We start from the raw sequence: 25,051 nt of genomic DNA, 5'->3' as shown, positions 1-25,051 counted from the left end.
CAACGTTGGTGACAGACTTGGGGAAGTAACAAAGTACAAATACTTTACGATACTTTGTAAAGTGAAGAGAATTGTAAAACACCATTTCTTATTTTGGGCTTAGCTAAAATGGCACCCGGTGATGAACTTGGAACTCTAGCATGAGTCACGCCTCTGCCTCTGTTCGTAGCGGTGATTAAGCCACACAATTTTGAGTTGTTATTTCTACCACTATGGCGTGCAGGTAGCTAGCTAGCTAGCTAGCTAAAATGGGAGATGAGGCGCCCTGGAAGCATGTTAGCTCGCAAGCTAGCTGGTGTGACAACAACTTGATTTGTCACAATTTTGGGTCCTCATTTCATACGTTGGATTTTTTTTATTTAGTTTTTTATGTAATCATTACAATTTGGCAAGTTTTGTTAGCAGCACTCTTCTCTGTGGTGTGTCCTTGAAGTCAACTGTACAGGGACAGTAATGTTTGATCTTGTTTTTACAAGTTATTGTACTCGTACTCAAGTACAGAGTGTCTTTTCGCCACCTCTAAATGTCGACTCCGGAGGTGTTTTAACACTGCAGTGCTTCCCCAGAGGTTGACCTCATGGCCGGTGCCCACGCCGGCTACTATTGGACAAGATTGGAGCCTGTCGCGGTAATGGGGGTCTCCAACCCGCAGACAGTCGAGTGTGTGTGTGAAGTCTTTGACACAAGTGTGTGCAGTCAAGGCTGAGGACGCAAACGATCCCCGACAGAGCCTCAAGGGCAAGGCTTGAACGAATGTAAACTTGTTGGCAGGAGCCATCAGTAGGGGAATTGATTATTTTAAATGGTGACGGCGTTCCGCTCATAAATAAACATCGATTACGCATCCTTGGGCTGATACGCTTCGATTTTGTTGTTTAAAAATGCAAAAGCGTTGGCTGTTCCCGTAAACAAAAGAGGCGTGAATGATATTTATACCTGCCGCCTGAGACCGATGTCGCATAAATACACTTTGTAGAACGGAAATCGCACAAAACCAAGGACCCATTACGTCGACATTGCCTTGAGCGACCAATCAAATTGATTGGATTTAATTTTAGTTTTTAATACGATAGGAGAATCTCTAAATGGAGGCGGATTTGTGTCATTTTTTTCTTCTTTTAAACCGCAACTCGTTGAGGCTAAACCACCAGTGAGTATAAATGAATTGATAAGATCAACCTTTTTAATGAATTTTCCAATCGCAGATTTTGATTGTGAATCACCCCATTGACTTTTTAATCAAGGAGCAGCCCCTTAACCTGACAGAGCGCGACCGGCTCCATCTTGGCTTGGGGCCTGCAAGCGTCGAGAGCTTGATCTGTCTTTTATGCTCTTTTAATTACACGTGGCTGGGCGGCCCCCCCACAAGTCCCCAGAGCGAGAGAGGGGCGGGAGCTCACTTCAGGACCAGCCGCCACTCTGCTAGACGGCAGCTCGACATTGGCCTACCTAAACAGCCTCAGGGGGGAGGTGACGGTGACATGAGAAGGGGGCGATTTGGGGTTAATTCAGAAGGCGACTTTACGTTAACTTCCCCGGTTTTTGTGGGGGGGGTGCGTTCCAGACCCACTCGGCATATCGATTGACTAAGACTAAGATTAGTGGAGGATTTTCTCTGTCTACTGTAATAAAACTGCATCACTTCAAGGAGACCTCAACCCTTCCTGGTCTGTCCGTTAAAAAAAATATATATTGTGATATAGCTGAGGTGCACTATTTTCCCCGTTCGGCGTTCTACCTCTATTACTTCGCTGATACTACCTCAGAAGGCGGGAAATTGGCTGGTCACCTTCCCACTCAAGGACAAGAGATTTGGTTTAGTCTACCATGCGACTCAATGATCATCCATGTGCGCAAATTGACAAATTCCAACACTCAGTGCACCGGCGTACCCCCGAGGGAATCACCTTTTCCCATAGGTCGCTCTTATAAACCCCCCCCCCGAGCCCTTTAATTCGTACGCCTCTTACCTCGGAGAGACGTACTTCACTCTGAAAATGAATGGCGTCACCTCCGGGCGATGTCAAGGTAAAAGGGGAAAACGTGTCGACGCCTCCATTGCTAGAAATTTTCCTCGCTTCGGTTAATGTTGAGAGTGTGCAGAGCTGTTACCTCAGACGGGTCCGGCCAGATGAGCCCAGAGGAGATGGTCGGCGGGAGGCATTCGGGAGGACGCAGGCTGTAATCACAGGCAATCATCAGCCTTTAGTGGATTTCTGGCCTGACCCGGCTGCCCTGTGAGCTGTCATTTGAGCTTGTGAGCTGGAGACAGAGAGAGACAAAAGGGATGATGACAATGATTATTTATAACGAGAGCGAACCCGACAGCAGCACAGTGTCCTTACTGGATCACAGTCACCGGGACACCGGGATTTTACAACTCAGCTCGGACGGATTGGAAAATGATTGCTATCGTTTGGGATCGCGGAGCTTGTCTGCTGACGACTGGACAAGGACTCGCAGGTTTTAAAATAGCCGGCGATTGTGCGGTGTCCGCCGAGTACTAACCCTAAATCACTTCTTCGGGATTGTAGCGTTCGTTGCCAGTGGGAGTTCGACGCGTGTTGTCACTCATTCTCGGAGACGTCCCTTTTCATCGACGACTAAGGTCGAAGGCAATCAGTTCAAGTGTGCTTCAAGGACTTGCGCTTTGTGTTAGTTCGGAATCCGGTTTTACCGGTGGAATTTCTTTGGGGGTTATCCCGGTAGGGGTCGCCACAGCGCGGTTTTTCCTTCAACCTTCTCTTCGGCTCTGCTCCCTTGCACTTGCAACTCCGTCCTCATCATTCTTCTGCTTTCTTCACAGAATTATCCGGCACGCGTATTTTTATTCTCACATACTTCTTCCCAGCTTTTTTTCGAATTAGTTTTGCGAAAATCAAAAGGAAATCCGGGCCTTCCTTCAATGTGACATGAACTCATCTCTGCTTTTCTACCCAAAGGCGTCACTCTGTCTTCATTTACGGCTTTCGTACTTCAACTGACGGCGGAATATTAATAGATCATGAGAGTCTCGGGTGTTAAACGTCACACCTTGGCATTGAATCTGCTTCAACATCCGTCGGGGGCAAATTACAGAATCAACTTTGTCGCCGTATATAGACAACCTTGATATGGAAAGGTGAGATAATCGCGACTTCTACCGGTGCTACTGCCTTTGAAACGCGACTTCTGCCTTTGAAACGCGACTTCTGCCTTTGAAACGCGACTCCTATGGAGCTTCTCCAAGTTGTCAGCTAAAGTCACGATTCCTATCGATCGACATTGGTTGACTTAGCTGGATGCTGTCAGCCTCCACCGTGTACAAACGGGTACAAACTTTCTAAGGATGTGGTGGGTGGCTGCGGGATGATGATGATGACGCATGCACCAAGCGCTCTGTAGCCTCCAGGCCACATTTAATGGACTTGTGTGTCATCGGGCTACACTGTCTTTATTCATCAACGCATAAGCGCCACCCGCTCATCGCTCGCTCTGCACATCTTCCAATGTTTGTTGGGCTCAATTGAGTGCTTTCTGGTACATTATGTGTAGATCAGCTTCAGTCGTTCACATTGTGGTTGTTTCGTGAGATTTCAGCTTTTGCTCGTACGTGCTGTGTCTGCTCGTCTGCATTCAACTGTGATCTTTTGTCATGTTCGCTGTCTGGTTTGGCACACACGCACGCTGGATTTTGTGTGTGTGGAAGAGGAGGAGGGAGAGGGTCAGGGCAAACCAGCTCTCTCCTGCCATCTAGTGGATGGGGAGAACAGACTGTAAATTCAAATGAACCATTTTATGTTTTCAGGAGCTCGTGGTCCAGTTGTGGGGCTTCATCCTCAATAACGGCAATTTCTATCTGGAGGCGGAGCAATCTGACTTTACTCGAGCGCTCTTGTTCCGTGGTAATTTGTGCATGTGTGGTGGTTTAGTGTTTGCCTCCGGAGAATTGAGGCTTGACGCTGTCAGTAATTGAATCGGCTTTTTAATGCTCCGCTAATAGATTCTGAAGCACTTTTGTGTGATGTGCTTAAAATGTTTATGATCGCAAAAGGATGGCGGCACCAAAATAAATCGTTAGATTGCGTGATATGCGAAACAAGTGATTCAATTTAGTCAATTTCACAATTTAACGAGAGTTCCTCCATTAACTCGTTTACTGCCATTGACGGCTAAACACGTCAAAGATTTTTATTTTTTTTAACGGTAGTGAATGAGTTAAGGACTTGACAATCATTAAAAAAAAATATTTTTTTTTAAATCGAAATGTCATGTCCGAGAACTTTCCCAGTGGCCTCGAAAGTCTTCAATTTGGCTCGCTGATCCGGCGCAGATGGCCTCGATAAACATCGACCTCGCGTCCACTCTGGTAGCCGCGGCAACCGACACCGCGACGCCCCTCAAACGTGAACTGACGCTTGAGACTGAAGTGGCCGTACCTCAAACAGGAAGTCGTGTTGACCGAAGAATGTCGACCTCCTTTCCCCAGAGCATCTGCGTGTCAGTGTGTGTATACATTTTGGGCTCGCATGGAATTCGGCTTTGTTAGAAAATGGTGACGGCACGTTTAAACAGGATGCGGGATGCTGCCGTATTAGTTTATACGATATGCATGCTTGAAATTTTGGCTGCGTATGCTGTTTGGACACGAGTTCATCGATGCTACTTTTTGTTAGCCTGAACGTCCTGTTTCTTCATCGCGGGACTTCCTATCGGCTGATTTCTGCTCATCAGCGTTTGTCAAAACCTCGTGACCTGCCCCCCTTGTCGTTACCCCCGCTCTCATTCCAAGTCTGTCTTGTTCCATTTCTTCCTCCTCTCCCATGACCTTAGGGATTCCTCTGGATGCGCAATCATCCAGAATACCCCCCCCACAACCCCCCTCGCCTTTCCAAATGAAACTGAGGCAAACCCAAACCTCATCGATGACTGACTCATGCAGATAATTGCTGCTTTTCCAGGAGATGTATCCTGTTTCTCTCTTTTTTTTGTTTTTCCTTGTCTTTATTTCGCCTCATACAGTGCGGTGTCTGGGACACGTTGGTATTTTGGGCTTTGGGCTTGGGCGAAAAAAAAAAAAAAATCTGTAAAAACAGACGGGAACCTAGAACAGCTCGTTTTACGTTCTGATATGTCAAATTTGTGTGCAGTTGACTATTACGGGATCGTCCTGACAGGATGATGACAGTGTTTCTAAAGAAGTATTTTACGGTACTTCATTTAGTTATTTTGGAGAGGACTACCTCATCTGGTTAACACCCTTTCTGTAAAGTGAACTCTCTCAGAGTCAGAAAGTGCATGTTGTCCGCTGACATGGCCGCTTTAGAGTGCCTCGTTGTGAGGTCAAAAATGTATGAAATAAAGTCCGACTTGACAGCCAGCGTTCGGATCCGGTCTTCACGCTACTTAAGAGCAAAGACGTAAATAGAAACTTACTAAAATTGCAAAAAAAAAAAAAAATGCTAAATGTGCAAGATCAAGATTTTGAAAAATATAATTTAAAAATGAGTTAAGAAACCTTAATTATGTGTGGGTAAAAAAAAAAAAAAAAAAAAAGTGACTTGTAGCCCAGTAGAGGACTTTTCTACGTTGCAACAACGAGGCACTCTAAAGCAGGCATTCCAGTCCAAAGCGATGGTCCCCCATACTGACTGAAGTTGGATTATTAATAAAATAAATCCCCCCCCCCCCTCTCCTGGCGCTTTCATCTCTCACACTCCTTGCACTCGTGGTTGACAATGAGGCACTCTAGTGAGATCATCCTAACAGGAGGAAAACTATCAAGTTTCATTATCTTCAAGCATGTAACGTAGTGTATTTAGAAACAAATATCTAAACTCACTCTACGGGTCTTTAAATGTGTTCAACGTGTGTGAGACGGGCAAGATTATAAAAACGATATTTCTATTTAATAACAAACAAGGATTGGAAGACATATTTGGGTAAGAGGGGAAATTGTGAGAAGAATCCCTCCCACTTCTAAATCCATACACGACACAGCAAAAACCTCCCCCGCCTCCCTTCCCTGGTCTTCCACTCCCCGTCCCATGTGAGCGTCAGCCCGATGATGACTGGCCCCGTCTGTCCCCGCTCTGCTGACGCGTTGCTGCGCTCCGGCTGCCGTGCATTGTTTTCCGCGCTACTTGTTGCTGCCAAAGCTCGCTCGCACGCACACACACTTAGGCGGCGTTCAACTCCTGCGCGCGACGTCGGGCCGGCGGACAGAGCTGCGTTGCGGTGAGTGTTGGCTTTCCGAAAAGTTTCTTGACGAAAACGCTGAGCTCGGGTGGAAGCTCTTTAGCGTGGAAGTGAGCGAATGTGGCTTTGTGCTGACTCATTCCTTCTTCGTGGCACACGGCTGCGTTATGGGGGTACCTTGGAGCTGTTTAAAGACCCCCGAATGTTTGGCGTTTCGCCGTAAATGACACCAAACTGTCATGAGGATGCCTGCAGTGCAGTAAATATCAAATATGATTTATATTTGAATTTGGATCGGACCATAATGGATTTTAAGGTCGTAAATATCAATTACAATATTTGGCAAAAGAAAATTCCGATGACCGATTAATCGAGTGATTTATTTATTTCTTTATTTTCTGCTCCCTTAATTCTTGCAGCTGTACAGAACCAATATAAATTCCAGGCAGAACATTTTTTTATAAATCTGCAGATTATCTTTTGCCGGGATGTCTTATGTTGTAGTGTTAACATGTAAAAAAATAAAATAAAATAAATAGGCAACTATCGACCAATGAAATCGTCTGGCCGATTAGTCCACCGAAGCCTGATTGCCGACCTTGTTGAACACTAATGCACTGAGCAGTACTTTTTGACTTTTCATTGTAGGGAGGGCATACATACGACTGGGCCGTCGTATTAATCTGTAACGTCACTTTTTCAACATGATTTTGAATCGAGAAATTTAAGGTAGCGCATGGAGGTCACACACCTCTACCGATTTTAATGCAAATTAAAAGCAGCACTGAATTTACTCCAAGATGTTCATTTGCTTTAACTCCACAAACACACATAGACACGCACATTTGCGCCGTTTCGTCCAGAGGGAGTGCATTGTTTGCTTCACATCATTGTCCTGACTCCTCTTCCCGTTGCCCCCGCCAACCCCCCTCGCCCCCCTCCTCCTCCTACCACATCTGGATTGGCCCACCAGCTGACTGGGAACAAGGGAGCGGATGGGATAGAGAAAGAGTGGGGCGGGGAGCGCATACAAATGTTAGGAAAGGGGGTCGCCGTTCCCTCGGTGGACTTTTTGTGCAAGAACAATGTACTTGAGTGAGAGGAAGCACACACACACACAAGGTGTTTTCACACCTGCTTCATTCAGTTAGGCAAATCATTGTTTACCCCCCAAGGCACAGTTTAGGGAGTCACTGCAAATGACTGACTTTTGTATGCGCTTTAACCTTCTTCAACGCCACCAAAAATGAAGCAATTATGCCAGTCCACGTGAAATAAATGTACTTTTTGGCTTCTAAAGATGAGTTAAGGTAATGTAAGGAGAGCCACAGTCGTATTTATTAAACGGTCGGAAATTCTGCGGAGATGAAAGAAGTTGTGAAGTCGACTATTTTCTAGAAAATAGGCAGTAGTTTTCAAAATGGTTCGGATTGTGTAGTGGTTAGCTGACTATTATGCGGTTACAGCAGGGGTGTGCAAACTTTTTGATTGGCGGGCCACAATGGGTTCTAAGAGGGGCCGGACCAGGCGCAGCTGGATGGAGTGTTTTGGTCACCTCACCTCATCGGAGAAAAAAAACACAGTATTTAGAAAATAAAACATTAACAAGGTTCATTCATTTAATTTTTTCCAAGTTCGGCGGGCCGGATTAAAAGGTTTAACGGGCCGCATGTGGCCCACGGGCCGTAGTTTGCCCACACCTGGGTAACAGGGTCATTTCAACTGCCAACGACCGTCCACTCCGATAGCACTGCAGGATTGTGCGCGTTGACATGATGATCTTGAAATTGAGAGTCAAGTCCGAGGCGGTGGACTCGAGTCACGTCATGTGACTCGAATCAGACTTGAGTCGTCAATTGTCAGACTCGGTCCTCGCGAAAGACTTGCTTTCACCTTGACATCACGAGAGTCGACACGTCGCTTGAACATCGGCGGTACTCGTATTACAGAAAGGTCCACGTCCTGCGACGATGTCGGGGATGAAACATCTCTGCCTGTGAGGAATGATTTGGCGCTGCAGCGGTGCCATATGTGCGAGTGTAATTCACGGCTCCCCTGCTGTCAGCGCAGCTGCTCGCGTCTCACTCCACGCTTGACTGTAACAAGCCAGCGTCACTTTGATTTATAGTCAGGCGCTGCCATGTTGCTACAACGCATGTATTGATTTTGAACACATTCGAAAAGTTTATTTACTGTAGTATCCGTGAACTGCGTGCTTTTGTGCGTTTTCCCCGTTTGCTGGCTGCGCTAGCCAACGGCTGCTATCCGGGGAAGCAGCAGAGCCAGCAGTAATCACAAGTGTGTTTTGTATCCGCACAAAGAGCCGGCTTGCCCCCCCCCCTCACCCTCTCGCCCCCTCCCATCAATAATAGCTGTAATCCAGCCCTTTCAAAATGATGCGTAACATGCGGAGACCAAAATGAGACTGCAGCATTTTTTACTCGTTTTCAGGACTCAGCTGGGAGCATTTGCATGTGTGATTTGTTATTTATGGAGGAACAAAACCCCAAACATTTATTTGGACAATTTCAATTTGATTTGACGTTAATGATCCGAGTACTGAGCAGCGAAGCAATGAACGTAACTCGCCGGTTTAAGTGAATCGTCTTTAAAAAAAAAAATAGGTCATGATTGAATCCCAGTTTCTCGTGGATTCGAGTCGGCAGACAAGAGCCGTCGTCTTTGCGAGGCGTATTAACGACTGTCGTTTTGCATTCCAAGAGAATGATGCCGTTTTGTGGTTGGGGCGTGCCTTCCAACTCGGAGCATAAATAAATGGCTTTGCCACAGCGACTTCGGCTGGTGCAGTCCGAACTAGGCTGGAACTGATGGGGCTGACTCAGATGAGGTCTTCGGAGACAAACAGAGCAGTCTGTTGTCATGCCGTTGCGGCCTGATCATGTTGGAAGTGGGGATTCCCCCGTTTGTGGTCCCTTCTCAAGGTTTTTAATTGAGTTTTTCCTTGTCCTCCTCTGAGTTAAGATTCAGGGATTTTGTTAATATTGGGCTTGTTAGACTTTCTTGTGATTAACTCATTCACTACCAGTCAAGTAAAAAAAAAAAAAAAAAATTGACGTCTTTAGCCGTCAATGGCAGTAAATGACTGTATAAACAAATTTTTACTTGCCAGTTGATTCACAAAAGAATTATTGCAAACGAGTTACCCGAAGCCTCAAACTCACAACACAATAGCTGGCCTTCATACACACGCGCTGCTAAACAAGCTTGACAGTGACTCACGTTGTTTCACTGGAACACTTTTTCGACGTCATCCCAAGTGGTCGCGGCCGAGTCCCATCTCAGTTTTCATTGTACGGCGCGTGTCGACGCCACACCACGTCTTTGTTAACTCTCGGGAGCTTAACAACCGCGAGGTTTGTTCCGCGCACTTTTATCCTTCCGCCATGATTTGTTAACCAACACTGACAATGTCATTGTGTCGACGAGCACGACCTCAAAGGCTCGACTGGATTGTCGTCCCGTTGCGTCACCGGCCTTATGGAATCCATAGCCTCTTAAGTCGGGTTTTTGTTCCCAGTCTTGACGATCGGAGTCAACTCAGACCCTTAAACCGTTTCTTGAAGGCAGCGGCCACAATCTGAGCCCCGAAGCGCCGTGGATTGCCTCACAGCTCCAAGTGGCCTGCTTCGAAAACCAGTTTCCAGAGAACCCAAGAACCAAATAGACCTGTATGAACACGGGACAAAGATCTGGAAGAACTTGTCTGCTTATCCTATAGATTTTATTTTCAAGTCTTGGCGATGCAGTCGATTCGCACCTTGGCCAAGTCAATTCGAGCCACAGATGGCCTCACGGCTAGAAGTATCTCACCAATGTGATACCAATTTTCAAAGAATTCTTTGAAATAGCACCTTCAGGGGAGGTTGATCTGGAGATGCTAGCCCACAAGCTCACGTGGGAACATGGGAGTCAAGTTCAAACCGGACTGATTTTGGTTTTTAATAAGTCTTGGCTTCAGAATCCCAAATTCATCTGGCAGTTGGTCTGATATCACATTGCCGTCTGAGATTTAGAGCCCCCCTCAGACCCTGAAACCACCTTTGGACTACGGCGGCCTCAATCCAGGTCACCGAACACCATCTCATCCTTGTCTCTTGATTCCGGCAGCCATTGATCCATAAATGAAGAGCGCTCGTGCATCTCGGGACAGCTGCGTTACCGGCCACGGATGAATCAAATAATCCACATCCGTGAGCACGGATCACGAATGTGTGTGCGGTGTGTGTGTGTGTGTGTGTGCTCGTGGGCGCCAACGAGCACCAGCCCACATGCGCACTCGTGGGCACGAACCTGTTCATGTGTCAAGATAAGTTACGGACTCTCGTGAGGTGTAAAAAGATGGAGAGCCTGCCAGCATGGAATGAATCATAGTTGGTTGAATTTTTTATTATTTTTTTTCTACCCTGCCTCGGCCGTGCATTAACATCTCACTCGGAGGTTGGGTGTTTAATGGCTGTTGTAAAAGGAAAGGCTGGTAAACACATAAAAGTGCCAAAGTGAGAGCAGAGTCTGAATGGGGAGGGGGGGAGGGGTGGACAAGTAATTGCAGCGTTCTTCTAGTCAACGGCAGTCTTTCGGACGTGGTTGGTCAACTTTCAACCAAACATTTGTCAGGGAGGCCAAATGTAGTGCAACCGGGGTAGCCCCAGGGGGCGCTGCTGCTCCAGATGTGGACCTCCTGACCTCCTCCGGATTGTCTTGTTGTGCTGCAGCTCGCCCTCGGCTTTCCACCCCTGGAGGCCTTGATGACCTTTCTTGTGGAGTGACTCAATGCATTTTTCTTCCACCCGGCAGTGATCATTTTTATTTTTTTTTTTTGTGAAGACGTCGCTGGTTGGATGTTTGAATGCTTATGGAAGATCACAAGACCGTCAGATTGTCTAAAAACAACCTACGGATTGAAGTCTGGAATGGTTTCTGGGCTGTTATCACTTATTGGGATCTCAGTGACTTGACATCGGAACGCAAAAGGCATCCCTTTCAAAGTCTTTGACGGGCCATATGTCAGCCGGTTATTTTTTTTTCGGGTCATCTTGAGCAAACATGTTTTTGACGACTGTTTCCGAATGATACTTATTAATTTAAAAAAAAATTTTTTTTTGGTCCTGTCCAGTTCCCATATTCAAACGTGCACGCATTCTCCTCTGTCTCCTAAAAGTCAATCTGCATTTAATCTCCCCCGGTCCTGTTAGCTTTTATACGACTCCTGGTCCCGCTGAGTCGTCTTGGCTGCAGACAAGCTGTGCTCTTCCAACGAGCTGGCGGCGGGAGGGAGAGGGGGGTGGGGGGTGCAGACAAGGCTCATTTATTTGCGGCATTGGGCCGGCTTCAGACCCAAACAGGAAGGACAATAATTAGACGCGCCGCGCTAATGACCATGTGTCGCCGTCTCTTGATCGGCTTGTTTGTGTGTGATCACGTCAGCAGGTGGTCTGAAAGGTGCGTTAATTAAAGTTTGTTTGGTTTTGTGTTTCTTTGCGGCACAACGCCATGCCACCGGGTTCGTATTTTGTCAGTGTAAGCGGGGACGGTCTGGCCTGGAACGGTAGCGCGGGGGCGTGCATTCCTGTGAGAGCGCACGGCTGCGTTGGGCTGAGCTTGCAACTTTTGTTTGTGTGTCGCGTGCGGTTGACGCACATGTAAAGTGGCAGACATGACTGATCGATGGAGTTTTTGCCGGCAACGCTGGTTTGCCGCCGTCCGTGATGAAGACTTGAAGGCAAAGTTAGGTGGCAGTTTTAAATTCTTTCTACAGTCAGACCGATAAATTGGCCGGCCCTTTTACAATGAGCAAAAATCAGCAATTTTTCCTTTTTTAAATTTTTTTTATTTTATTTTTTAAACCTAAAACAATGATATTCTAAAATCCACAAAATCATAAAAAAAATCTGCCTGTAATTCATAATTTTTTTAATGTGAAAAAAAAAAGTTATATATTTTTTTATATCTATTTTTAATTCATCGACGCCAAAAAGTACATTAATTTTACCTATGCTGGCAGTGAATGAGTTTTAATTGTGATCAGAATTTTATTATTAAAAATTCTGTTTCCTTAGTTGAACAAAACTCTTCAACTGCGAGTGGCATTTTTTTTTTTTTCCTTTGACAAAGTCGGGTCACTCGTGTGTCAAGGCCCAACTGTCCTGACGACTATAAATCAACTCATGCATATGCGATGGAATTTTTTGAGGTTATTTGTTTATTGCAGCGTAACTGTGAGACATACCACGCGTGTGTGTTGCCGGTGGGGTGTGTGTGATACACCACTAATGACAGAGGGCCGCGTCGCACAGCAGCCGTCGGCGGCCCTCGGGGTTTGCAGAACGTCTCATTTATAACCCAACGTCGCTCGTATTTGGGCCCGTTTGCCCCCGGGTCAAGGCAGAGTGAAGATGCGCTCCACCAAACTACTTATCAATGTGGGTTAGCGATATTTTCAGATGAGATTTACGAGCTGCGTTAAAAAGGGTTTTGCGATGGCTCTTCAGAAGAACGAGTGAGGTCGGCCAAAATGATTATTTTTTTTTTTTTGGTCATCGGAGGGAACTACTTTTTCTCGCCAACACAACGTGCAGAATGATCTAAAGCAATCATTTGCATATGGAGCAGGGGGCGTTACAATCCTCAAGTAGGTTTTATTTTTTTTTTTTGATGACCTTTCGTCCCGCCCTCCAAAGGGGAACAAGCATTACATTTCTTGTTTTCTGCTCTTTTTACTCATGTGATTTTTTTTCTTCTGTGTGAAAACTGTACGGTGTAATTGTGACAGAAATAACAAGCTTTTTTTTTTAATGCTCTACTCTTTGGCCCGCAAGCATCCATGTCACCAGCAGGGGGTGCCAGAGTGTGCAATTTCCCCGTCCAGACTGTCAATACAGATTTCAGACAAGCGAAAGGAAGCGCTTGAAGAAAAGCTTTAATCTGATCAAGATTTACATTCAAGGTAGATACTGTGAGATTTGATTGGCTGACAATGACGTAACAAGTGAGAATATGTATGTAACGACGACATGTTACAATAATGATGGTTTTATGATGGGAACAGAGTCATTTTATTTCCATTATTTCCTATGGGGAACATTTTCCGTCATCCCTCTTTCGATTCGACAAGAATTCCGGCCCTCATACCTCTGCGATCTCAATTCCTCCCAAAAACAACATCTGTCCCCCACGGTCGCGAGTGACGGAAGCGCTCCGGTATCTGGGCTCTCTCGCGCTCCCAATCGGCGAACACGTGGCCACGCAGGCGCGTGTGTGCGCCGTGTGGGGAATGTGACGATGCAGTGCTGGGCTTTGTTGTGTATTTGTGGCATGAATGCACAAAAAGGACATAATAGGGGGGATTTCGAAAGCTTACCAAACAGTTTTTTGTCACACTTTGTCATTCTATTCAGTGCACATTCTGCAGCTTTTTCCTCATGTGCCTGCCTTTGCCACCAGGGGGCAGTATGATTAATTCTTCGTACTTGCGCTCCTGTCTGGATGCAGCAGCCAATCATATTACAGTCTTTTTGACAACTTATATAATTGTGTTCAATCACGATTTTTTTAACTCTTGTCGTTATTGTTTTTTTGTTTTTTTTTAATTAATTTAATTAATCAAAGTACACTCCTCTTCACCAGCTGACCGCCTCGCTGAAAACAGACAGAGCATACCATGATCAGGCCTCTTAAAAGCGCTTGATGAACGATGGCAAGTCGCCGTGGGGGGAAAAATGCCGATGAGTTGTCATGCTAATAGGCGCGGGAAGCTCGAGTCGGGACGTCCATATCCCCTCCAAGGGAATCGCCTCGGGACCAACAGGCTTTTGACCTGTTGCCGGAGCCTAATTATTGATGAGGAACTGCTTGGACACCAATTACGTGCACACAGAAGTGATAAGTACGATAAATGTAAAAATAACACTGTGTGTGATGTAAAACTTGAATTGTGTCAATGTGCACGTGCATCAAATCTGCGTGCAAGTGGCACAGCATCCCTTGGGCGGAGTTTGGCCGTGTTGCTGATCAACACTGACCTCCGACCCTACCATACTTCAGTACCGATTTACATAGCACGTTGGTTTTCGCGTTTATGTCTCAAAAGCGCCGGATAACTAAAAATTGAAATGACTCCAATAGCGACGGTCACACAAGATTAGCTTGTGTTGCCTCTACAAACTCGATGTGGCACGGGGCCGCTCGCGTGTGTGTTTCCATGACATCATTACACCTACCCATCAACTTGTCAGACATGACCCGTGGTCTAGACTGCACCCCTTTCGCCCCCTTATTTAAAGACACGGAAGGACGTGAAGTCACCCCGCGACCCAAATACAAGACAGTGTCACCCCACCTGCAGAGGCCCAAACAGAGAGGTCAGACTGGTAATGAGGAGGGGGGGGCGGCAGCCTGTTGACTCATCAAACACCACTCTGTATGCATGTGTGTGTGTGTCCCTCTCTTCACGCTGAGCACACACACACACACGGAGGTGTCATGTTGTCAGACGGGAGGAAATTCGAAATGGGCTCTCCAGCTTTTGAACTGTATGCTAATTCGTCGCTGATGGCGAGGTTGCCCGGGGAGCTGAATTTCATAAGAAAATAAATATAGGAGGAGTACTTTCAGACTGAAAAAAAAAAAAAACAAATCTGAATTTCAGAGTTGAAAGAACGCCTTGAGCCCCTCTCAGAGTCATCCTTATAAAGACGTTTTATGAATATTGGGTGTCATGTTTTTCATGTCCCGGTACTGTATAAAAATGCAAAAAGTCCCGGTCACGAAAAGGTAACAAAATGTTGCAAAAGCCTGACCTCTTTAGCGGAGATCATTAAAGCCGAGTGTGTGTGTGTGTGTGTGTGTGTGTTGTCACGGAGTTTTATACCGCAGGATTTAATGATTTTTGCATGACTACTGGAAAGAATGTGCGGGTGAATGTTTTCTTCTCTCTTCTGTTTTGCTACTTTTCTCAAAGTGTCTCCACGTCGAAGAACGATCCTGTCACGCACAAGCAGGTGAAGTCGAGGGACGGGGGGGTGACAAAAATGGGATTGTAAATTTGATTAGGCGTCACTGCTGGCGTCTGTCACGTGACTCGGCAGCTGTTGAGAAATCGTGGTGATTGGTCGATGAGTCACGAGCAATGACACAACTTTATTAATAACCAATTTTAGATTAATAAAAAAAAAAAGCTTAATTCTCTTATTTTTTTAATGCCTTTTAGGCCTTGAGAATGCGCATCAAAAACAGAAAGTTGAAATAGTGAAGAGGAGGGAATTTTTTGTATTTTTTTTTTCATTGTTGGATTTAAGTTTACACATCACAAGGAGAAGGCGGATTATTATTATTATTTTTTTTTTTTTTTGAGGGACACGTAGAGCGCTTCTTTGTGGCGGCTAATTGGTGGTGATTTATTCCAGCCACCTGAGGCTTTAAGTGGATATATTTTTCGACGATCAAACATTTAATGATTTGTATGGATAAAAATGAAGACGCTTGACAAAGTCGCATCCATTTCCTGGTCATACAAGCGGCATTTGATTGACAGTTGACAGTTGAGCGGAGCATAGTTTCAGTGCAATCGGTGGACACACCCACCGCATCTTTTTACTATTTTATATACTTGTCCTTTTTTTACGGGGGTCGTACCAACACTTAAATCTGTCAACAGATTGAATAAGTGATTTTTTTGGCATCTGTCAACATTGTTTTGTTGAATTGATTGTATTTTTCAAAATTGCTTATTGGATAGTGCAGGTGGGTGTACCTAATGAACTGTCCCGGTGCGTGGGTTGCGCGTGCGCGGGAAGGACCCACGGACGGAGGGAGGGAGTGCGGGCTAATGGGAAGAGCCGCAGAGGGAGGTGCAATGTTTGGAGGATTAGCCCCCCTCTCTCTCTTTCTCGCTCCCTCTCACGCTGTTTTCCAAACTTTCCATGCATGTGTGCGCTGCGCTGATACTTTTTAGCCACTCTTTGCTTTTTTTTTTTTGACACCAGTCGACGTCTTTCCCGTCCGCAAACAAAAGTTTGACTTTTTTTTTTTTTTTTTTTTTTAACTTGGGAGTTTTGAAAGCAAACCATGACCTCGCGGTGAGAACATACAAACAAAGAAGTCAAGTATTTTTTTTTTTTTTTTACCTGCATCATTTTCGGAGGTCTCCATTTCGTCGCCATGTCAATTCGGACGTCGACTCGCAACTCGTTGGAGCGGAACATGTCACCTCGGAGTGTTCTACCGGTGTTGTTTTAAACATACGCGTTTTGGTCTTTCAACCGAGCTTTTTATCGTTTATCGGCCGGTATCGCGCCACCCCAACCTGCTCCCATGGAAGGCGACCAGGGGACCGGACCCCCCTCGGAGGAGCCCCACCGGGCCGACAGCGCCGCCGGGTCTGACAGTTTCACTCAACTTTGGAGTGACGTGATGGGGATGCTGGTAGGTTTAAAAAAAAAAAAAAAAAAAAAAAAAGGGGGGGGGGGGTCTTAATCACAAGTGTGTCTAACTTTTAACTGTCTTTTAAAGTTAACGAGAACTCTCAATTCGAGTCCAGATGCTCGTATGTAATTATCGTGTGCGCGTGCGTGTAGCGTTCGAAAGTGTCTTCCTTGTGCTTGTGTTGTTGCCATTGCACGAGTGGATTTGTTGGTTCCCACGTGGAAACCTGTGACATGTATTAAAAAAAAAAAAAAAGCAGCGAAAACTGTTTTCAGACACTTGCGATGACATCCATAAACTAGTATGCTCTTTTTCCTGAAGCTTACGATTAACAACTAGGAGCACGAGTGAAGCACTAGAACCTCACTAGTATCATTTTATCATGTGTAGTTCAAGAAGCATGCATTTGACAGTTCACAATTTTTGGACGTGTACTCATTTGTAGGACAACTTGTGTTTCACTAGTAGAATTACGTCACTAGTTTGGCTTGTACTACATGTATGCCAAAGTTGTCCTACTAGTCAGGACAAAGGTCGTAGTTCAGATATGTTCATATATACTGCTCCTAAATATTTATATCAAGGATAAACGGCTTTTCATAAATCTTTTGGAGCATTATTTTTGATTTTCTAGATCCTCTGCTCAAGGTCCACATACTAGTTTGCTACATCCTCATTAAAGGACAGTCTTCTAGTCGACACTATTGCCTTCCACTGATATTTCTAGTGCGAGTACATATGAAGGATATCGTTGTCCTTGTATGCCAGTCGCTCCTCTATTGTTTCAGCCAATCCGTTTGATTTGCCGGCCAAATGTGTTCGCAGCCACTTCCGCTCGGTGTCAATACAAGAGGTGTTAATTTGTTTTGGTCTGGCACGAAGATGTGAATGCCTGGTGTGGAAATGGCGAGTGTTTGTATTGCGAAAGAGGGTAGGTAGTGTGTGTGTGTGTGTGTGTGATGCTCTCCTGCCCTCTGACGTCTCCCACCCGGACAGTTGATTCCGATTTATTACTCCCACGGCAGACGTTTTTGACGTTTTTCCTCCTCGGCAGCAGAAACGAGCCTTTTGTCTGTTTTTGCAGTCGTGAAATGCTAATTGGCTCCTATCGTGGCCGTCTTGCTGATGGGCATAAAAACTGAAAACAGGATAATAGTGTCGACTGACGTGGAAGCTTGTTTAAATTTTTGGAGACGGAAGCATTTGCAAACGTGTTGTTGTTAATTAAAAAGAAAAAACAGAGCTAATTGCTTCATGGGAACGGCCTTTTGAACTTTGGCGTTTAGCGCGAAAGCTCGTTAACCTCACTTATGTCAGAGTTGCAAACGTGTTTTGTTTTGGTTCATCCGCACCACACGCGAGCCTTCATACTTGTCGAGATTGCCATCAAGCACGATAGACATCTTCACGATTACTAAGCTCTTCCTCTTACAGCCAGTTCGATTCTTAGCTGCCTCCCCGAGGCCTGCGGCTAACGAAGCTACTAAGCTAGCTAAGATTCAACCCTCAGTATTTTTATTTTTAAACATTTTATGTATTTCCGATGTAAACCCAAGACTAAATATTGATTGTGTCTGGCATGTGACCCCCGAAGTGATTTCTTCCATGTCAAGGCGTCGTCATGTAGCGGACACGCCGTCATTCGGCATTTTCACCAGGTGATATAAAAAAAATTACATTTTTTGTGTACCATGCGAAATATGCTGCACCGATTGGTCGACTCAAGCATGGAGCGCAGCCAAGCCAGCTCACTTCTCGAAAAGTGTCCCCTCCCTTGACTGGTCTCATCACTCAGTTCCCGCAGGCTTCCTTTCCAGCTTTGCTGTTGAAGTCGCGGATATCCTCAGGAAGCTCTCGCAAAAGGACTGGGCTGGGACCCCTCGCTTCAACTTGCGCAATCTTCTTGCTTCTCTTTGACGAGTCACCAACTGCATTTTAGGGAATTCTTTTGAATATTTCCCCAACTATTTTTTTTAAAAATTATTTCTTGTGTCGGGCCGAAACCTCCTCTGTCACAATCATTTCGCAAATCTGTGCCGTACTACAAATTGTAGGCTAGGCTAAAATGTTGAAAATAGCTTGCGCTCTTCGACGATGCCATTTGTTGAGGTACCCTCGACACCGGCGTTATACTTTGTATTTTTTTTAAGGGAAATTGAGTCTAAATTGTCCGACCAAGACTTTCCAGTCTGTACGATATGCTTCCCGTTTAGCGAACTGAAGTCCGGAGATATTCAGATTGTTAGCGAAGCGCTGTGCAGTCAGCGCAATCGTTAAACATTTCCAGTTTATCATTTAAAAAAAAAAAAAAAGAATATTTATTTAGCGACTTAGTTAAACATCAGTCATTATTTTTCATTAAATGCTTGAGATGCTAATTTTGCTAGCTTTGAACGCTAGCTTAGAAAATCATGCTAGCACAACGTCAGGTGACGTTTAAGCTAGCCTGTATCCATGACACACAGCGTATTCACTTCTAAACAAAACATTACGACAATACAACACAAAACAAGTCAGCTGCCGGTAATTTGAACCGGCTGAGCCAGTCGGCACGTTACGCGGCGTGTGAAAGTGATCACGCCGCTGTCGTTCTTCTGACAAAACAAGTAGACACCTGGCTCCTTTGTGATCACTTTGTCATTGTCGTTCGCCAAAAGAGCACCGTCGCGAGGCCAGTTTGGTCACAATGCCGCCGACGGCGCCATTCTGCGTCACTGAACCCCGACACTGTCAGGAATGTAAGTCCAAAAGAATTGACCAGAACCAGCTAGCATTTTAACACTTGGCAATTTTTTTTTTCTTGTTCAGGAAAATGTTATTTTCAACTCTGCACTGCTTTCGTTCAAGAGTGGCTTGAGATTTAAAACGGCAAGTAATAATCTACCTCGACTGCAGCGCGAACCGATAAAGTTGCTTTTAGGCGGACAGCCTAAATGAGACGTGACTTGTTCTGATTTGTTAATGAGGCTTTGAAAAAAAAACAACAAAAAAAAGTGCAACTTCTTCCATTGGAAGAGGCAAGCAGTCCGTCGGCAAGTCTCACGGCCGCTGGAATGCTATGTGAGGAATTCCATGGCCAATTGATTAAGCGAGGAAAGTTCTGAGTGTTTTCTATTCTCAAAATTGCTGCCACGGAATTTGGCCGAGAATATTGCTCAGGTAATGACATGAGTGGAATTTTGAAAGTGAGGCTCGCGGATTATGACCAATCCACTTGAACTAAACTTGCATATGACATCAATCTGTGTCTTTTTTTTTTTTTGCTGTATCGTCCCGCCCTCCTTCACAAGAGTATGACACATGCCCCTGACTGACAATACACGCAAGAATTCCTACGTGTTCATTCTTGGGTGTTGTTTTTATTGTTCCAAGTCAATATTAGGAGTCAGTCCCTCCCTTTTTTTTTTTTTTTTTTTCCCATTCAGGGTGGAGGAGCAATTTCATCATCCCGAGCCGCTTGACTCTTTCAAACTTTGTCGCCAGCAGTTTCACATGAACTTTAATTTGAGATCTGAGATTTGTTTTTTTAGTGACTTGGCATATAATGGAGGTAGAGCTGAGATTTCCTGACCTTTGGAAACTGGATCTGCCAAAACCGGACGCTTGGTTTGCGTGTCACAAGTCCGTGGCGTGTACGTTTTGATAGGGCAAAGTTCGGGTTGTGTTGGATTTCTCATACGCTCTCGCACACCCAAAGAAGACGCCATGTCCGTGTTTGCATGTGTCACTGGCAACCTTCACGTCCGCTCACAGTGATCCATTCATCTGCGGCCTGGCACGCGTTTAGGGAGCCCAGCTGAGAACTGTTCGGACCCTCGCGCAGTGACTCAATGCGAGTTGTCTGCTTGGCACAGATTAGATCAACACCGCTGAATATTTATCATCATCGCAAGGGTGGCCTACATTTTCATTAAGACCAAACTTGGAGAAGCTTTCTTCTCGCCAGCTGACAAAAAAAAAAAAAATCCTGATAAAGGTTCTCTTTCGACTGCCGTTTTCTCTCAGCGCCTCTAGTCGTTAACATACCCGACACGTTCTTTTTGGAACACGGTCTTCCCTTGACCCAAAATGCAAGTGCGGCAGACAAAGACAGGAACTGTGCTGATCCGAACTGCAGCGGGCGGAAGAGCGTGTTTTGCTTTGCGGTTCAGTAAACGTCTGAGGAGGGGAAAAGGGCAATGCCGGTTCGAACGGGACAAAGACCAGAAACGAACGGCGGCCTGATGAAGATGCCCGATTAAAAATGAATGAAAGTTCACAATGCAGACTTTTTTTTTAAAATTTATTTATTTTTTGGAAACATATTCATCAACTTTTGTACCTTTTTTATATATATATATATATATATATATATATATATATATATATATATATATATATATATATATATATATATTTTTTTTTTTTTTTTTTTTAATCAACTTTTGCACCTTTTTAAAAAAAAATTTAATTAATTTTTTAATTTTTTGTATTGAAACGTATTTGTCGGCTTTTGTACCTTTTTTTTTTTTTTAATTATTATTTTTCTTATTGAAACATTCGTCAACATTTGTACATTTTAAAAAAAAATATTTATTAAATTTTTTTTTTTTTTTTTTAATTGAAACGTATTCAACTTTTGTATTTGCATTTGCGATTATCCAACAGGAACAAGACGTCATCTCGTGTGCGCCTAAACATGTTCTTCCTCTCTCTCCTTCCAGGATGGTTCCCTCGGAAACATAGATGACCTTGCTCAGGAATACTCGGAATACTACAACACCTGCTTCGGCGACGTCAGCGACCGCATGGAGGAGCTCCGCAAGAGACGAGTGTCCCAAGAGCTTGACATGGTGACCGAACGAACGCCGTCCGTCGCTCATTCCCGCCGCATGCCGGTTCGCGACTCTATCTGGAAGTCTTGCCGTTGGGCAACACAGTGGCGATGTAGGCCAGTGGGGCACGTCTTGTGGTTGCCTAGCTGCGAGCAAACGTTTGGAGGAATGCAGCGGGTGGGGCCACAAAGGTTGTTTGTGCGAGCGAGCCAGTAAGCCCACATGTAAACAAAAACGAGGACAGCGGGTCCTGTGAAGTCGATCGCAATCGGGTCGAGGATGATTTTAGTTTGTCTCACGGGACGTAACGGAGATCAGAATGGCCGTACATTTGCGTTGGAGTTGAATTCATCTTAAAAATGGCGTCGGAAATTTGTTTCTTGAGCTGCTAAAATGAAATTTAATTGAGTTTGGATTCTGATTTTTATGAACCTCCATCGTGTCCAAACTGGGAAGCCCCCATCTTGGATTGCTAAGTGGAAAAGGATGAAGTCACGTTCGTGTTGGAGGACCTAAGTAAAAAAAAAAAATGATCTGCCAAAAGTTTGAGGTCCGTGGTAAAATGCGTGTCGGGCCGACCTCCAGATGCTGATGGCGTGATGCAACATCGGACTTCAGTTATTGCTCACACATGCTGCACGTGCATTCACGGGGGGGAACTTGGAACTTTTCTTCTTCGCTCATGTGGTCGCTGTTTTTCCGCGTTGCGTAACGGCGCTTGCCTTTGATGGCCACAATGCGGATCCGCTCGGGTGGACGAGCGCTGATTTATCAAATGCGTCCTTTTACGTCAAAGTCATTTGCGGTGGAAAAAGTGAGGCATCTGTTGGGGTGTTCTCGCTGTGTGGCATTTTAAATATAATATCGGTCACTTAATCGTAAATTGACTGACGAAAATTAACTCATTGAAGGCATTTTCACAAGAGGAAACACCTCAATCCCAGCATTTTTCTGGATTTTGACTAATTTTGCGAAGCCAACAGAATATTGTGTTCTAATGCTTTAAAAACACGGAGCTATCACGCAAAAAGAAAAACCAAAGACGTATAAATACGTCTTTGGGAGGCGGGGGCTACGTGTTTAAAACGGTATGTGAATGTCTTATGGATTGAATGAGTTAAAAATGGTCTCATCCTTGGTGCACATAAAAACCGAGAGGATAGGAAGAAAGGGGCGAGGATGAGGGGGATGAAGAGGAGGAGAGTTGAATTTTGAGAGCCTGCAGCTGTCGCGCCACTCTGCAAAGTTTGCCAGCAAAATCTCAACGAGAGGAGGGAAAAGCACGAGCGAGACAACACCTCATTGAGGTTCTCGCAAAAGGCGCAAAGTCAACCCACGCTGTATGCATTTGTCTTCAAATAAAACTTAACACTTTTAAGCTTCAAGGTCTTACTTTTGGGGTTTTTGGAGTGTAATTAAAAAAACGCAGACAGAATTGGCTTTAATGCCAGACGCTTGTCTGTGGATTGATGGCGGTAAAGAAGGTCACAATCAATGTCGGGAATCTGTGTTAATGGCGAGGCCTTTCGAAAGTGGCTCTCGAGAGGGACGAGGCCTTTATACGAAAGGCCAAAGTCTTGCAAAAGGGGACAGGAAGATCGGTCTCAACAACACCGACTTCCTCTCCGGTTATTGTTCTTCTTCCGCTCGCATTTTAAATGAGCGTTTCTCGTCCAAATACATTGTGCGGTCATTTTCCCGGAGTGGATCCATCAAGCGATACCTTTTTCTGGTATATTTCTTTCATCGCAACTAAAGATCTATATTTATATATATATAATGCAACTTTCAAATCGCACCGAGTGGACCTTTTCTGTCGTTCAGAAGATTCCAACGGAGGAAGCGTGCCGTCCAGTGCCTAAATTGCCAAATTCGTGTCATTAAATCGCGATTGAGTTGTGAGTTTCCACCTGGTAGAAAATTGACGGCTGCGAAGCCTGTAATCGCAATCGCCATGGCAACTGCAAAAAAAGAAACTGTACGTTTATCGTAAGTTGCTGTCGTCGGCCATCGGTACGGAGTTAGTGGTTGACATAGTCGACACAACAGCCCTGAGACTTGACTTCCTGTCAGGGTGGAGTCAGCCCTAACACGATAAGCGGTATGGAAAATGGATGGAAGTTTGTGTTGCTTTGTTTGGTTTCGCACAACGCATCCGCTCGGCCTTTTAGAGGCCTCTCATTACGACAGCCGTGGCTGTTCAAGTAAAACACGTCTCTTCTCCTCTTTAGAGCCGATGATGGAGGCTCTCACAGATCACTATCCACTTCCTGCCGACCCCCCCCAGGCATGTTGTTTCTCTGTATCGTCGTTAGTTTGGGCACAAAGGGGGTAAATCAACATCCCCTCAGGGAACGGGGACCTACGGATTAGCACGACCGTGCAACGTTTCCCAGCAGTCTTACAGAACGGGAATCTCGTTGGTATGCGGATGGTACAGAAGCCTCGTATATTGAATTTTATATGTCGATTAACTAGTCGCTAAGAAATCGTAATGACAAAGTGCAAAAAAATTTGTCCCAGTAACTTCTTGACTATATAACTTTGAAGTGGAAATCTTTTCGAATTACGGCTTTGGGGGTGTGTGTATACGGCCCGATGTTAAAATTCTGAAAAGACAGAGGCGATGACGAGACAAGATTTGTCTTGTCCTGTTTTTCTTTGTATTCTGGATTCTTAGTTTTTGTCATTTATTCAGTTTTTATTTTTATTTTATTTTTTTTATTTTAGTGCAGGGGTGGGCAAACTTTTTGATTGGCGGGCCACAATGTGTTCTACAATTTGACAGAGGGGCCAAACCTGAAGCAGATGGATGGAGTGTTTTGGTAGCCTCTCCTCATCTGAGAAAAAAAAATACATTTAATTTTAAATGAAAGTGAACAAAAGCATTACAACAAAATATATCTTTGAAAAACCTCAGTATTTAGAAAATAAAACATGAACAAGGTTTATTTAATTTTTTTCAAGTTCGGCGGGCCGGATTAAAGCCTTTCACGGGCCACATGTGGCCCCCGGGCCGTAGTTTGCCCACACCTGTTTTAGAGGGATGTAACTAATGCGAGTAATAAAATAAACTTTTTTTTTTTTTTTAAAGAAGGAAATTCTTCATTTGGTGATGACACAGTCAAAGCCTCAGGAATAACCTCAGGAATGTTCAATGATTGATTTTGAGCTCGGCGCTCGAGACCGTGAAGTGTTTTGCTTCGCCGCGAGGCGAGCGCCAGCGGGGCCAAGTTGTTTGTCAAAGTGGGTCAAGATGGTTGAGGTTACGACTACCGAGGAGAAGAAAGAAATGCAAACGCCAGGTGCTTGTTTGTTCTTTCCACCCCGGGGGCATTAGCATGGAAACGTAGCCGGCGGCCCTTTTTGTTACGTTAAGATTTCCTTCAAATAATGTCGGCACTCCTTCAATGTTGAGATAACCCGTCAGCAGGTGTTGGATTTGTAATTCTTCTCGTGTGATTTATTTGTCAGCCGACAGTAGGTGACGATGTCATTGGAATTTGTTTGAACTCCGGTATTTGCCTTTTGAATCGCAAAAATAACGTTGATCCAAAAGGCTTTGGAATGCATGCCTGTGCGGCCGTTCTCACTCGCACACCCCGTTTTTTTTTTTTGGA

At 44.9% G+C, this 25,051-nt stretch overlaps 1 protein-coding gene across 3 annotated transcripts in view; it reads left to right on the top strand.

Moving 5' to 3' along the window:
- The window catches only part of sash1a (SAM and SH3 domain containing 1a), a 134,196-nt gene that overhangs the window by 84,362 nt on the left and 24,783 nt on the right, over positions 1 to 25,051 (top strand). For all 3 annotated transcript variants that reach the window (XM_088286251.1, XM_088286253.1, XM_088286252.1), the window contains exon 5: positions 21,321 to 21,449. In XM_088286251.1, the coding sequence (XP_088142377.1) occupies positions 21,321 to 21,449 (129 nt within the window). The remainder of the gene's footprint in view (positions 1 to 21,320; positions 21,450 to 25,051) is intronic.

This window comes from Idiotropiscis lumnitzeri, chromosome 21, assembly GCF_059441095.1.
Source record: "Idiotropiscis lumnitzeri isolate Australia: NSW breed Sydney's pygmy pipehorse chromosome 21, RoL_Ilum_1.0, whole genome shotgun sequence".
Taxonomy (NCBI): domain Eukaryota; kingdom Metazoa; phylum Chordata; class Actinopteri; order Syngnathiformes; family Syngnathidae; genus Idiotropiscis; species Idiotropiscis lumnitzeri.
The sequence above is the reverse complement of the archived record's forward strand: the minus strand, read 5'-3'. Positions and strand labels throughout refer to the sequence as shown.